At 47.7% G+C, this 14,301-nt stretch overlaps 1 protein-coding gene and 1 pseudogene across 3 annotated transcripts in view; both read left to right on the top strand.

Annotated features, from left to right (window-relative positions):
• The window catches only part of abhd12 (abhydrolase domain containing 12, lysophospholipase), a 177,143-nt gene that overhangs the window by 117,330 nt on the left and 45,512 nt on the right, over positions 1-14,301 (top strand). For all 3 annotated transcript variants that reach the window (XM_072265674.1, XM_072265675.1, XM_072265676.1), the window contains exon 9: positions 11,143-11,180. In XM_072265674.1, the coding sequence (XP_072121775.1) occupies positions 11,143-11,180 (38 nt within the window). The remainder of the gene's footprint in view (positions 1-11,142; positions 11,181-14,301) is intronic.
• On the top strand, positions 940-1,072 carry LOC140202368 (U2 spliceosomal RNA; annotated as a pseudogene).

The raw sequence follows: 14,301 nt of genomic DNA, 5'->3' as shown, positions 1-14,301 counted from the left end.
CACCGACTCGTGAGAGGCGCACCGCTTCCAGGGTCTCATTACCTCGGGTGTCGTGTGTGCTGCCTTAGTGAACCTGTCCCTTTTTATCCCCCTGCTGGGGTATCGCCTGTCCATCACTTCAAACAGTTCAGGGTTCAAAGGGGGAGCCGCTCCAGACAGCTCTCTCTCCCGTCCCTTCATTACACATCTCCAGATCGCCTGTCCATCACTTCAAACAGTTCAGGGTTCAAAGGGGGGAGCCGCTCCAGACAGCTCTCTCTCCCGTCCCTTCATTACACATCTCCAGATGCTGCTTCATTGTTCCTTATCTCTCCTTCCCCTGAGGACAGGTGGCAGACCAACTGCTGATGCCACTGATGCTAACCCAGGCCAGCAAACATCTTAATTTTATGTGTATTCTCGTCACAGCACCTACAAGAAATATTTAAGTACAATACTGAAACTGGTGTTAACTGTGTGTATTATTGCGACGCAAAAGTTGCTGGAGAATTTGCAAGTGGGAAGAAGTGGAGTGATATTTGGAAATTTGACTTTTTAAAGTGTCATTTAGCAAACAAGTCACATATGGACGGCATGCAAAAGCTCTGGTGAGAAGATCCTTTATTACCTGCTACAGGCCTGCTACAAATGTCTTGTGAGAGTGCAGATGAACGTGACCAAAAACGATCAAATCAAAGTTCTTATTGACAGTTATTTTATTTCTTTTAAACAATGAACAACAAATTGGACTTGGTAGTTTATTATCTTTAGAGTAGCTTCAGGTTTGCTTCCATTTAAAAATTCAGTGCGTACATGTTGTCACCAGGCAAAAAATTGCACAGTACAAGACTTTTGCACACACTGGTTATTACAATTTGAAGGGAACATTAGCTGCAAGATGCTCTTCCCGAAGGGGCTAGTGTCCGAGAAACACCGAGGCAGCCCCTGCCATTTCCAGATGTAGGAGTTTCGGCCTTTTGGCTAAGATCAAGTGTAGTATCTGTTCTTATCAGACCAGAAGGCGGAGGAGAAGAGTTCGCGCTGACGCAGGGGTGGATCCTAATGCTGATTGGCCTCCAATCTAACACCCCATACCAGCGACGACAGCAGTGAGGAAGAAGATGGCAGCAGTGAGCAGTACATCAGCTCGAGGCCAGAGTATCAAGAACACTGTCAGGCTAACAGTGCGAGACCGGAACGGGGGCACCGTCTTCACCTGAGAGACCTTCATCCGGAAGGTCTTGATGGAATGTTGCGAATTTACGCCCGATGACATCTACTGCGTCCAGGACTTCGCAGGTTTTTTCAATGTCACTTTCCTGCAGGCTGCAGGGTGGCAGAAGCTGTACCAGCAGCTTCAGCTGAAGGGGACAGAGGCGCCGCTGTCGCTGCTGAAAGCACAGGCCCTCTTTGCAACGGCTACGCAACAGGAAAGGACAATCACGGTGCACATGTTCAACCCGCACGTGCCAGCGGTAGATGTCCTTACATTCCTCGCTCGGTATGTGGAGAGCGTGGGAGCACCAGCGGACGTGAAGGACGGACTGGGAATCTGGACCAGCAAACAGCAGGTGAAGGTGAGGCTGAGGTTGGATTCCAACGGCGGCGTCATCCACCCCCCCTCCGTCTTCGCCATCGGAGGGAACCGAGGGTACATGGTGTACGCGGGACAACCCAGGGTGTGCCGAAACTGCGGCAAGGCAGGGCACATTGCAGCCCAGTGCAGGGTGGTGATGTGCAAGAACTGTAAAACCGAAGGCCACCTGACCAAAGACTGTACGCAGGCCAAGTCCTGCAACCTCTGCGGACAGGCTGGCCACCTGTACAGAGCCTGCCCGAAGCGTGGGGGCACCTACGCACAGGCGACCAGGGGAGGTGCTGGCCCTGAAAGGGCCCAGGCAGTTGCGGACGTACCCGCCAGCGCTGCAGACGAGGCACCCGACAGGACGGATGACGAGACCAGGGAGGAAGGTGCAAGCACCCCAAGACCTGCCACCCACTGCAGACCCTCCAGGACCAGGCAAACGACGAGCAGGAGTCCATGGAGGAGGGGAGAGCTGAGGTGGAAACGGAATGGAAGGTCGTAAAACGCAAAAAGACCCAAAAGGCCGCGGCCAAGCGACAGAAGGCAGAGCAACACAAGAAAAGGGCAGGGAACCACACAGCCTCTGGTGCCCTGTCCTCTTCAGAGGAGGAAGGAGTTGGGGGAGGCCAGCAGCCCCAGCGGAAGAAGCGGCTGGCAGAACAGGTGGAGAGGAGGAGAGAGGAGGGAGAAAGTCTGCTGGCCACCCACCAAGTACAGGAGGCGGTGAGCAGCCGACACACACAGCTCCGGGAATCCGGGAGCAGAGCCACGGCTGGCACCCAGCAGCCGAAAGGGGAAGCAGCCCAGGAAGTCAACAACCCCCCGGGCCCAGAACCAGAACGGCCACACACGGAGGAGTACTACCAGCAGTACCTGAGCCCACAGGAGGTGGAAAACTTCACAAAGGCGGTGGGAATGAAGGCTCAGGATGGCAAGGGTGAGGACGGAGAGCAGCCAAAATAAAAGACTTACAACGATGGCAGACCTTAAATTGGCGTGCTTGAATGTGCGAAGTTTGAAGAGTACTGGGCGATGCGTCAGCACGCTCCAGTACCTGGACACTGTAAAGGCCGACGTGACCTTCCTCCAGGAGTGTGGACTACCACATCTCCGTAACTATCGGAGGTGGTCACGGTGGTGGAAAAAAGGTTTGTCTGTGTGGTCGGGGGGCAACGATTGTCGCGCTTCCGGCCTGGGGATTCTGCTGCGGGGAGGCAACTTCTCAATCACCCAAGTTAAAGAGGTGGTTGCGGGGTGCCTCCTGGTAGCAGACGTCAAATACCGGGGCACTCCGCTCCGGCTGATCAATATGTACGCCTCCCCCGTGCAGAGCGAGCAGCTGGCCGTCTTCAAGCAGCTCCCACAGCTGCTGGTGACGTCCCAGCCGGTCGTTCTGGCCGGAGACTTCAACTGCACCATTGATGCGGCTGGAGGACCCGGCAGCGCCGACGGCAGGCTGGACAGTACCTCTAGACTCCTGAGGGAAATGGTGAAGACAGCCAAGCTGCGCGACGCCTTTGGCACCCCCATAGGTGGAGCACAGCCGCAAGCCACCTGGACACGATCGGACGGCTCAGCCCGCTCCCGGATCGACTTCCTCTTCCTGTCTGAGTCCCTCACGGTCAAGTCCACCGACATCACGCCGGTGTTCTTCTCTGACCACTGCCTTCTGAGAGCCACCTGTCACTTACGGGAGGACCAGAAGGCAGGCAGGGGGACTTGGAAGCTGAACGTAAAGCTGCTGACCCCAGAGAACATCGAGGAACTGGAGAGGGAGTACACAGGTTGGAGAACCTTGAAAGCCTTCTTTGATTCCCCGGTTCACTGGTGGGAAGCCACCAAGGAGAACATTAAGAGGTTCTTCATCCTCAAGGGTATCCAGAAGGCAAGGCAGGAGCAGAGGGAACTGCGTAAACTCCAGACAGAGTTGCAGCAACTTCTCCTTCTGCAGTCGAAGGGGGTGGATGTCAGGGAGGAATTGTGAGAGGTGAAGGGCCGACAAGCCCAGCACCTCGCCGCTGAATCCTCCAAGATCATCTTCCGATCAAGGGTCCAAACCGTGGAGCAGGACGAGACGTGCTCACGCTTCTTCTTCCAAAAGGTGCACAGGGGGAGCTCTGTGATCCACAACCTTAAGGAAGAGGACGGCTCAGTCGCATCCTCGCAGACCGACATACTGAGGATCTGCAAGTCCTTCTATGCCGGTCTGTACGACGAAAAGGCCACAGAATCCACAGCCTCCCGCAACTTCCTGTAGTCTATCACGCAGGTCTTAGACGACAGCAAGCGGGAGAGTCTGGATCAGCCACTGACCCTGGACGAGCTGACAGGCTCCATCCGTTCCTTTGGGTCGGATAAGACTCCCGGAAGCGACGGCTTACCGGCTGAGTTGTACTCGGCTCTGTGGAACTGGATGGGCCCAGACCTGCTGGAAGTGTACAATGCTATGCTTCTGGCCGGCAGTATGTCTGAGTCCATTAAGAAGGGCATCATCACCCTCATCTACAAGCAGAAGGGGGAAAGGGAGGACATTAGGAATTGGAGACCCATCTCTCTCCTGAATGTGGACTACAAGATCCTGTCCAAGGCTATCGCCAACAGGGTCAAGTCTGCTCTGGGACAGGTGATCCACCCGGACCAAACCTGTGCTGTACCGGGCAGGAAGATCTCAGACAGCCTCGCGCTGCTGAGGGACACCATCGCCTATGTGCAGGACAGGGGGATGGACGCCTGCCTGGTCAGCTTGGACCAGGAGAAAGCCTTCGACAGGATATCGCACACGTACATGGCGGACGTGCTCTCCAAAATGGGATTTGGGGAGGGAATCCGGAATTGGATTAGACTGCTCTACACAGACATCCGTAGTGCAGTGCAGGTCAACGGGTGGGAAACAGACAGCTTCCCCATCAGGTCTGGAGTCAGGCAGGGCTGTCCTCTCTCCCCTGTCTTGTTTGTCTGCTGCATAGAACCCTTTGCGGAAGCCATCAGGAGGGATGAGGGCATAAGAGGGGTGACGCTGCCAGGCAGTGGAGGGACCCAAGTGAAAACCTCCCTGTACATGGACGACGTCACCGTCTTCTGCTCTGATCCGAGGTCAGTTCGCAGGTTGATTGGCACCTGCGAACAGTTCGAGCTAGCGTCGGGGGCCAGGGTCAACCGCACGAAGAGCGAAGCCATGCTCTTCGGCAACTGGCCCGACCGATCCAGTGTCCCCTTCACCATCAGGTCTGACCACGTGAGGGTGTTGGGGATCTGGTTCGGAGGGGCTGAGGCATGCAACAAGAACTGGCAGGAGCGGACTGCCAAGGTGAAACAGAAACTGGGACCGTGGGGAGCGCGCTCCCTGTCGATAACGGGCAAGAACCTGGTCATCAGGTGTGAGGTGCTCTCAGGGCTGCTGTACTTGGCGCAGGTCTGGCCCGTCCCCCGCTTCTACAGCTCGGAAATCACCTGGGCTGTCTTCAGATTCGTCTGGGGATCCAAGATGGAGCGGGTGAGACGGACCGTCATGCACAAGTCCCTGGACAACAGGGGCAAGAACGTCCCCAATGTCGCACTCACCCTGATGGCCAGCTTCGTATGTGGCTGCATCAGGTTGTGTGTAGAGCCCAGGTATGTGGGCACCAAGTACCACTATGTGCCCAGGTTCTACTTGTCGCCCTGGCTACGAAGGATGGGTCTGGCCCCACTCCCGCGCAACGCCCCAGTCAGCTGGTCGTTGCCCCCTTACCTGTCCTATGTAGCAAAGTTCTTCCAGGAGAACGCCTTTGACCACAGGGCCATCAGGCAGTGGTTGGCACGAAGTGTCCTGCAGGCACTGCAGGAGAAGGACGTGATGGACACGGTGGGGTGGTTCCCCGAGCAGACTGTGCAGTTCATCTGGCAAAATGCCTCATCGCCAGATCTCACCAACAGGCACCAAGACCTCGCCTGGCTGGCGGTGAGAGGGGCCCTCCCAGTCAGAGCCCTCCTGTACGCCCGGAATGTCGTCTCCGCACCCCACCGCCCACGGGAGGACTGCAGTGAGGAGGAGTCTCTGACCCACCTCTTTGCACACTGTCGGTTCGCAGAGAGGGTGTGGAGGAGGATGGACGGGCTAGTGTCACGTTTCATCCCCAGCAGCTGCGTAACAGAGGACTCTCTGATCTACGGGCTGTTCCCGGGGACGCACACGGAGACCAACATCCAGTGCTGCTGGCAGATCATCAACTCGGTGAAAGACGCTCTTTGGTCGGCCTGAAACTTGATGATCTACCAGCATATGGAGATGTCCGTGGGAGAATGCTGCCGACTGGCACATTCTCGGCTGCAGGAGTACGTGCTGAGGGACGCACTGAAACTCGGTGCAGCCACCGCAAGGGCGCGGTGGGGAAGGATCACGGTATAGGTTTCTCCACCCGCGGGAGTGGGAGGGGTCGGGTGGTGGGGAGTGTACCCCTCAACAATGATGTGGTAAGGCGAACAACTGGAGTGCCTCGTGGGTGGCTATTAATACGGATATTTACTGAGTATAATGGAAACGTATGTAAAGGATGAAAAGTTATTGAATGGTTTATTGTATATATTTATTTTTGAATAAAGTATATTTTGAAATAAAAAAAAAGGAGTTGGCTATCTCATCTATCCTACTGGCTGTTGATTTTACACATTTTCAGGGCTCTTTGGTACAGTGTGAACTGGTAGCACCCACTTTATACTTTGCGAGTAGTTGGCTCTGGTTGATCCTCGCCAGGCCCTCTACGCGCTGTTTCTGTGCTACTTTTCTCATTCTCTAGCTATTAGTGAGATGGTTGCAGGAGGGACAGGACTGGCAGCTCCATGTTCCAGGGTTCTGTTGTTTTAAACATGATAGAGAAGGAAGGATTAAAGGGGAAGGGATGCCAAGAGGGAAAATATCACGGCAGTGCTCAGATAGAATAGACTGGAGAGCTTGTCTACACTGGCTACATGGGTGGAACTGAGGAATAAGAAAAGGATGACCATATTAATGGGATTATATTACAGACCATTCAAAAGATTTAGAGGAACAAGAAATATAAGGTTGTGATAGGTGATTTTAATTTTCCACATACAGTAAAAGGGCTGGATGGGGAAAGAATTTGAAAAAAATGTGTTCAGGAAATTTTCCTTGATCAGTACATAGAGGTCCCAACTCGGAAGAGTGCAATACTAGATCTCCTATTAGGGAATGGGACAGGGCAGGTGACAGAAGATTGTGTAGGGAAACACTTGCATCTAGTAATAGTAAAAACACAAACACGAGGAATTCTGCAGATGCTGGAAATCCAAGCAACACACACAAAAAATGCTGGTGAAAGCAGCAGGCCAGGCAGCATCTATAGGAAGAGGTACAGTCGACGTTTCGGTCCGAAACCCTTCGTCAGGACTAACTGAAAGAAGAGATTGTAAGAGATTTGAAGGTGGGAGGGGGAGATCCGAAATGATAGGAGAGGATTTGTAATCTAGTAATTGTAATGCTTTTAATTTCAAGATAATTATGGAGAAGGATAGTTCTGGTTCTCAGATTGAGATTCTAAATTAGAGTAAGGCCAAGTTTGATGGTATCAGAAAGGATCTGGCAAGTGTGGATTGGGGCAGGTTGTTTTCTGGCAAAAGGTGTACTTGGTAAGTGGGAGGCCTTCAAAAGTGAAATTTTGACTGTAGAGTTTATATGTTCCTGTCAGGAGAAAATGCAATAACATGTTTAGGGAACACTGATTTTCAATAGATATTGAGGTCCTGGTTAAGAAAAGGAGATACACAGCAAATATAGGCAGGAAGGAGTAAATGAGATACTTAAGTGGTATAAAAATGCAATAGAACACTTAAGGATGAAATCAGGAGGGCAAAAAGAAAGCATGAGGTACTCTTGCAGACAAGGTGAAGGAGAATCTCAAAGACTTCTATAGATGTATTAAGAACAAAAGGACAGCAAGGGACACAGTTAATCCTCTGGAAAATTAGAGTGGCCATCTATGCATGGAACTGAAAGAGATGGGGAGATCTTAAATAGATTTTTTGCATGTGTATTTGCTCCGGAAACAGACACAGAGTCTTTGGAAATGACACAAGCAGCAGCTGTAAGGTCATGGACTATATACAGATTACAGGTGAGGAGGTGTTTTCTGTCTTGAGGAAAATTAGGGTGAAGAAATTGCCAGGGCCTGACAAGGTATTTTTTTAAACTCTGTGGGAGGCTAATGCAGAAATTGCAGGGGCCCTAGCAGAGATATTTAAAATGTCCTTAGCCACAGGTGAGGTGCCAGAGGATTAGAAGGTAGCTATTGTTTCATTGTTTAAGAAAGGCTGTAAGAATAAGCCTGGAAATTATAGGCCAGTGAGCCCGACATCAGTAATGGAAAAGTTATTGGAAGGTATTCTAAGGGACTGGATAGATAAGTATTTGGATAGACGTGGACTGATTAGAGATGATCAACGTGTCTTCTGCACATGGTAGGTCGTGTATAACCAATCTTAGAGTTTTTTTGAGGAAATTACCAGGGAAGTTGATGAAGGCAAGGCAGCAGATACTATCTACATGAGCAAGGCCTTTGACAAGGTCCCGCATGGGAAGCTGGTCAAGAGGGTTCAGTCACATGGAATTCAAGATGAGGTAGTAAATTGGATTAGACACTGGCTTGGTGGGAGAAGCCAGAGAGTGGTTTTGGATGGTTGCCTCTCTGTCTGGAGGTCTGTGACCAGTGGTGTGCCACAGGGATCGGTGATTGTCATCTATATCAACAATCTGGATGATAATGTGGTAAACTGGAATAACAAATTTGCGGAAGTTGGGGTGTAGTGGACAACAAGGAAGACATCAAAGCTTCCAGCAGGATCTGGACCAGCTGGAAAAATGGACTAAAAAATGTCAGATGGAATTTAATGCAGAGAAGTATGAGGTATTAGACTTTGGGAGAAAAAACCAAGGTAGGACTTGCAGGGTGAATGGTAGGGGAATTCGTTGGAAGTAGTGTCAAAGGTAGATAAGGTCGAAAAGAGAGCTTTTGGCACATTGGCTGTCAAAAATGGAAATATTGAGTATTGGAGTTGGGATGTTATGTTAAAACTATACAGTATAAGATGTTGATGAGGCCTAATTTGGAGTATTGTGTGCAGTTCTGGTCACTTACCTGCAGGAAAAGGGGTAGTGAAAGTTTCGATCAGCGGAAGAAGTGGATGCAGGTTTGATTTTAACACTTAAGAAAAATTTTGAGAGTCCCATTGATGGGAAGGGTATGGAGGGCTATGCTCCATGTGCAAGTCGATGGAACTAGACAGATTAATAGCTCAGCACAGTCTAGATGGGCCATAAGGACTGTTTCTGTGCTATAGTGCTCTATGACTTAATGTCTACTCCTAGTTGTCCTGAGAAAGCTACTGTTCTGAGCCATTCCTTGAACCACTGCAAGTCCTTCCTACAAAGTTAGTAGGTACTGACGAAGGGTCTCAGCCTGAAACGTCGACTGTACCTCTTCCTAGAGATGCTGCCTGGCCTGCTGCGTTCACCAGCAACTTTGATGTGTGTTAGTAGGTACTTCTAAAGTTTTGGCTTAGCAACAGTGAACGAAAGGGCACAAGACTGTGGTCTGGGACTTGGAAGGACTTGCAGATGATGGTATTCCTGTGTTCTGCTATACTTGACCTTAGAGCAAAGGGCCTGGTTTTAGGAGGTGAATTGCTGTATATCTGTAGTTGGTGCAGTCATAACATATAGGTAATAGAAGGTATATCAGCTGCTTTGCCTCAGTTGGTTTGTCCCGAACAAGCTACCATTGCTGCATGAACTGCACACATCCAGGCAACTATGCTGCATGACATTTTCTGCTTTTAATATTCTGAGGTGGCTTTGAGGAGCCGCTGGGTTCACAGTACCCAACCTCTGAACTATGCCTGCAGAGGCAGTATTTTGTTTGACTGATTTAGTGAAGTGTCTAGTCAATGATCATGTCCAGGATGCTAATAATATGGGATTCAACAACAGTCATGATGTCATGTGCCAAGGGAGATGGTTAGCCTAGGTGACTATTCAAAGAGGTCCTACACTCAGGCACCTTCAGTTGCTTCCTCTATACTCAGCTCTTTATCCTACAGGCACAAGTGGGGATGCCTGCTGACAACTGCATATACCAATCCATTCATAATTCCTTCTATAATGAGGCAATTTGGGACTTTACAGAGCAGGAAATGGATCACATTTAGACTTGCTCTGATAATTGCCAAGTAACATGTATGTTGCATCCCCACTTGTGCCTGTAGGATAAAGAGCTGAGTATAGAGGGAGCAACTGAAGGTGCCTGAGTGTAGGACCTCTTTAAATAGTCACCTAGACTTGGATGATTGATTGGTCTGCAATAATGCCTTTCCTTGTAGGTGTGATTCAAGTCTGTTGAGGGTCTTGCCTTAATTCCCATAGACTTCAATTTTATCAAGGGTCAGTGTTACCTTGGAGTCCAAGACAATCGCTCAACCGACCTCTGAAAATCTGAGGCTGTAATAAGGTTGGAGTGGAATCAAATGGAATCATAAATGAGGCCTGAACTATTATATGTAAAGAACAGTTACTTGTACATTGTGTTTTATAAGATTGCTTTTATATTTATATTTCTTATTTTTTATTTTTACTGTGTTCGTTATGCATATTGTGTTGTTTTATGCTGCATCAAATCCAGAGTAACAATCCTTTTGTTCTTTTTTACATTCATATACTGAAGAATGACAATAAACAATCTTGAATCTTGAATGTTCACTCCTGAGCCGACATCAGACCCAAAGGTTTCAGTGTAACTAGTGTGCTCAGCTGATTTTTGATATCATGAAAAATGAACTAAATTACTAAACACTTGTAGGTTATTTTGCAGTGATCTTGGGAGGTTGTAGTGAAGGATCATCAAGAATGGAATTATCCATTACGTTAATTGTTTAATTGTCACAAACATTACACAATATTACAATTTTGTTTGTGGCCTCATAACTTTAAAAGATTAAGTCTTTTTTGGCATGGTGCATTTCAGGAAACTGACTGGCTTCATTGTCAACAATGTAGTCAGTGCTGTTTTTGCTAATAGTAATGGAGAAGGTGGAGGTTTTGGTGGTGGGGAAGGTGAGAAATGCATCCTGCACTGTAAAAGAATTGAGAAAGGCACTGCTAATTAGGAAATGAATGAGAGAGGGGACAAGGGAAGATAAATATTCTCATCTCTACCATTTGAGCTTCTGACAAAGATTCCATTACATTAAGTATTGAGATGTTTAAGCAGCATAGTTTCAGATACAATTAAACTTAGCTAATATTTTTAGCCACTGGAACTTGTCATTCATGGTACAGAATCATCTATTGGATTGGGTAAGCATTTAATAATTGTTAAATCTACCCTTAGGCTATCTAAAACTAACTTCATACACTAAATTGGTTAACAAAAGAATTTATTATTTGTACTACTTCTTTCTGTGCTTATCTTCCCACATCTCACATCACCTGAAGCACAGATAGAAGTAGAACTGGGTTAAGATGTTGTGTTCTGCTTAAGCAATGTTGTGCCTGATGATAAAAGTAAAATACAACTTCTCATCTTTTTCAGTGTTGCTACAAATGTTGTAAGGCAGCTGTGTGAAAAAGGTAAGTTGCTTCAATTAACTCATTGACTTTAAGTCCAAGTGACCTCTGACTTTCATGATGAAACTAAATTGATTCTTGGTACTTTCAGCATTATAGCAATAAATCCCCTGTAATGCCCTGATTAAGATTTTTATTGCTATGCTGTAGGTATTTCTTTTAGCAGTTCTGTAAGAGCAGCCTGTTTGGGTTTGAAATGAGATGAGAGACTTTGTTCAATTCAGGAATGTAGTGTCAGCCAATCAGGATGGTGGAATTGGGAGAAGGTTCTAGAAAATGCTGAGTAGAGAGATTTTTGTGAGAGACACTGGTATGAGTTGAGGTCTTTTTGGCGGGAGCTGAGAGAAGACAGGAGGGAAGATGGCTCAGGGTGCCGTTCCTGGTGCACAAGGTGCTTTGTGCAGATGAATGGCTTCAAAGAGGAAGGACCAATACTCCTGTGGGAGAGCCCGTTTGTTCGAGATGGATTTTGGGCAACATTCAGAAGGTGCTGTATACTTTCACACAGACCAAGGGTCCAGCACGCCAGTTAAAGACAACTGCAATCTGAACTCCAACTTTGTGCACATTTGACTATTTAGTTATGATGGGCCTTTTTTTTCTCTTTAATTATTATTTGGTTAAGTTAACATTCTTAAATATACTTTCTTTATAATTGTATGCAGTGTACACTCTGTTATTTCTTGCAGATGGTGTTTGCGGGGGGTGCGTGGGGTGGGGGGGGTGCAGTAAATCACACAGCATTCACACAAACCGGGGTTTGGGTGGGCAGGACATCCCAACCTCATGGGTTTGGCGGGACTGAAGTCATATACACCCTAGACCTACAGAGCCTGAGAAAGGTGGCTTCCTCGCCGTGGAGTCCAATGGCTTTTAGCAAGGAGCTAACCAGCTGCATTTCCAGAGACGCCCAGTTAAAAGGGGCTGCATTGTGGGGGGCTATCATCCTGGATTGAATTTGTTGAATGCTGTGTGATTGCTGAAGAATTGATTAAGAGGGTTTGTGTTTAAGCCTGTGTTAAACTATTGTCTGGGAAAGTGATTAAGATACTTGGTTATGGATGCCACAGGGATTAAGTGTTGGTGTGATTCAAAGAGATTTCTCGTAACTAATGCTGTGTTCTAAGTGGAGTGGATATCCACAACCCAGGTGAATTGTTGATTAGGGTTTTAAGTAACGTTGAGGTATTAGCGAAAGTTGCGATTGTGGAACAGCACGACAAGTACAGAGGTGGTTTTAGTTCAGACTAGCAATGATGTGATGGGAGTGGATCTGCCTGTTACCATTGGGTTCCTGGGGGGGGCGGGTGGGGGGTGGTGGGGGAGGAACCGTGGGACTTCCATACTTTCAGAGAAGAGCGTGGTGTATGTGGTGCCAAATTGAAAGTTGTGTTTCCTGTAGCTGAGGGCAGAGACTTTAAAGAAAAGTTGCTCTTGTTTCTGCAGAACGAGGGGAAGGAGTTGTCTGATGTCAATGGTCTAATGAGTCCTTCAGCTGTTGATTTAAATTCTGAGCTTGTTTTGGCTATTACATCACTGGTTGATAATTGTAGAAGTATGTCTGTGGAGAACCAAAGTTATTGTAGGCTGGGAGTTTTCTCTGGGGTCAAACACACACCCAATGAGGAAGGAAGATATGAGGCTTGAGCTGAGCAGACATCTCAGTTACCAGATGAATGGCAGTGCTCAGATAATATGAAAAAACGGACTGATAGAGAGCTTAAGGGGCTGTGGCTGATATCGTGAGGTTCTTGAAAGCAGAAAATCCATTAGCCACATCAGCTAATTATCTGCAAGCTCTGGAAGATGCTTTTGGTACTGCTGGAAGTGCAGCCAATCTTAGAATGAAGTTTGGGTACATGTTCCAGGAGGAAGGAGAGAAGTTGTCTGCCTACATTTTCAGATTGGAGAAGCTGCTGCACTGTTTGTGCCACACAGGGGGCGGTCAACTGTCTTAAAGAAATTGCTTGAGGAGGGAGCAAGTTGTGAAGGGCATGCTGTCATATGACAGGATTGCTTTACATATTTGAATGACCCACAATATGCACCCCTCCATTTTTTACTTAGTTACTCAGAGGAGGTAGGAGGAAAACACGATGGAGGAGTAGGAGGCCTCTGTCAACAGGGCACAGTCTTTGGTAGTAGCCTCTCTTGCTAAAGTATCCCCTGATGCCACACAAGTGGGGGTTTTGCAGGATGTTGTGACATTAACTTTGTTGTTTTTAAGTCTTGTTGATGGATGTTGCTTTCTTGTGACAGTGCTCAATGGTGGGGAGGGCTTTTCCTGTGAATGACTGGGCTGTATCCGTTACTTTTTTGTATGCTCTTCTAATTGTGGCCACTGGTGTTTCCATACCAGGCCATGATGCAGCCATTCAGGATACTCTCTCTTGTGCATTTACAGAAGTTTGTCAAAGTGCCGACCTTAAAAGTATTGCTTACATTTCATAAGAGAATTAAAACAAACCTCCACATCTGGTCAATTGAAGGGAATGGGTTTGATTAATTCCATGCTTTTTATCAAATTACGGTTTGTTCCGTGGATGTGAAGGTTTGATCACACAACACAAGTGCAATTCAACCTCATTAAGCTGCTGACCAGAAATAACTCTTTAAGGCTTCTAACTCCTTGACCTTGTGGTTGAGAGGTACTGTAAAGAGAGCAAAGCATTTTGATTTGTGTACATAACTCATTAAAGCATTGTGTATGGGTGTGAAAAGCAAATCGAAAAGCAAATGGAAGGTGGCATCTTCAAAAAGTGGTAAGAATTCAAAAGGGAAGTGATACTGCAGTTATGGTCTGACTTCAAGCAGACAACCAGTGTCAGTGATGAACATCAAACTAAATGGTATAAGGCAGAGGGTGATAGTTTATAGGAGAAGAGATATATTTGGGGGTGGGGGGACAAAGAAGATAGACCAATGTGAAATGGTGAGCAGCCTTTGATCATCTGATTGGTGCAAGGGTCTGACTTTGTTCAAGAAAGAAAAAAATAATTCAAATACAGGAATGTGTCTCAATGATATAATGGCTTCAGAAACTGTTTTGTTATGTTTTATGTTGTTCTGCTGAGCATCGTGGGCATGCTATGTTGGCGCTGGAATGTGTGGCGACAGTTACGTG

The sequence above is a fragment of the Mobula birostris genome, chromosome 8 (genome assembly GCF_030028105.1).
Source record: "Mobula birostris isolate sMobBir1 chromosome 8, sMobBir1.hap1, whole genome shotgun sequence".
NCBI classification, from domain to species: domain Eukaryota; kingdom Metazoa; phylum Chordata; class Chondrichthyes; order Myliobatiformes; family Myliobatidae; genus Mobula; species Mobula birostris.
Note: the sequence above shows the minus strand (reverse complement) of the source record. Positions and strands in the feature narration are given on the sequence as shown.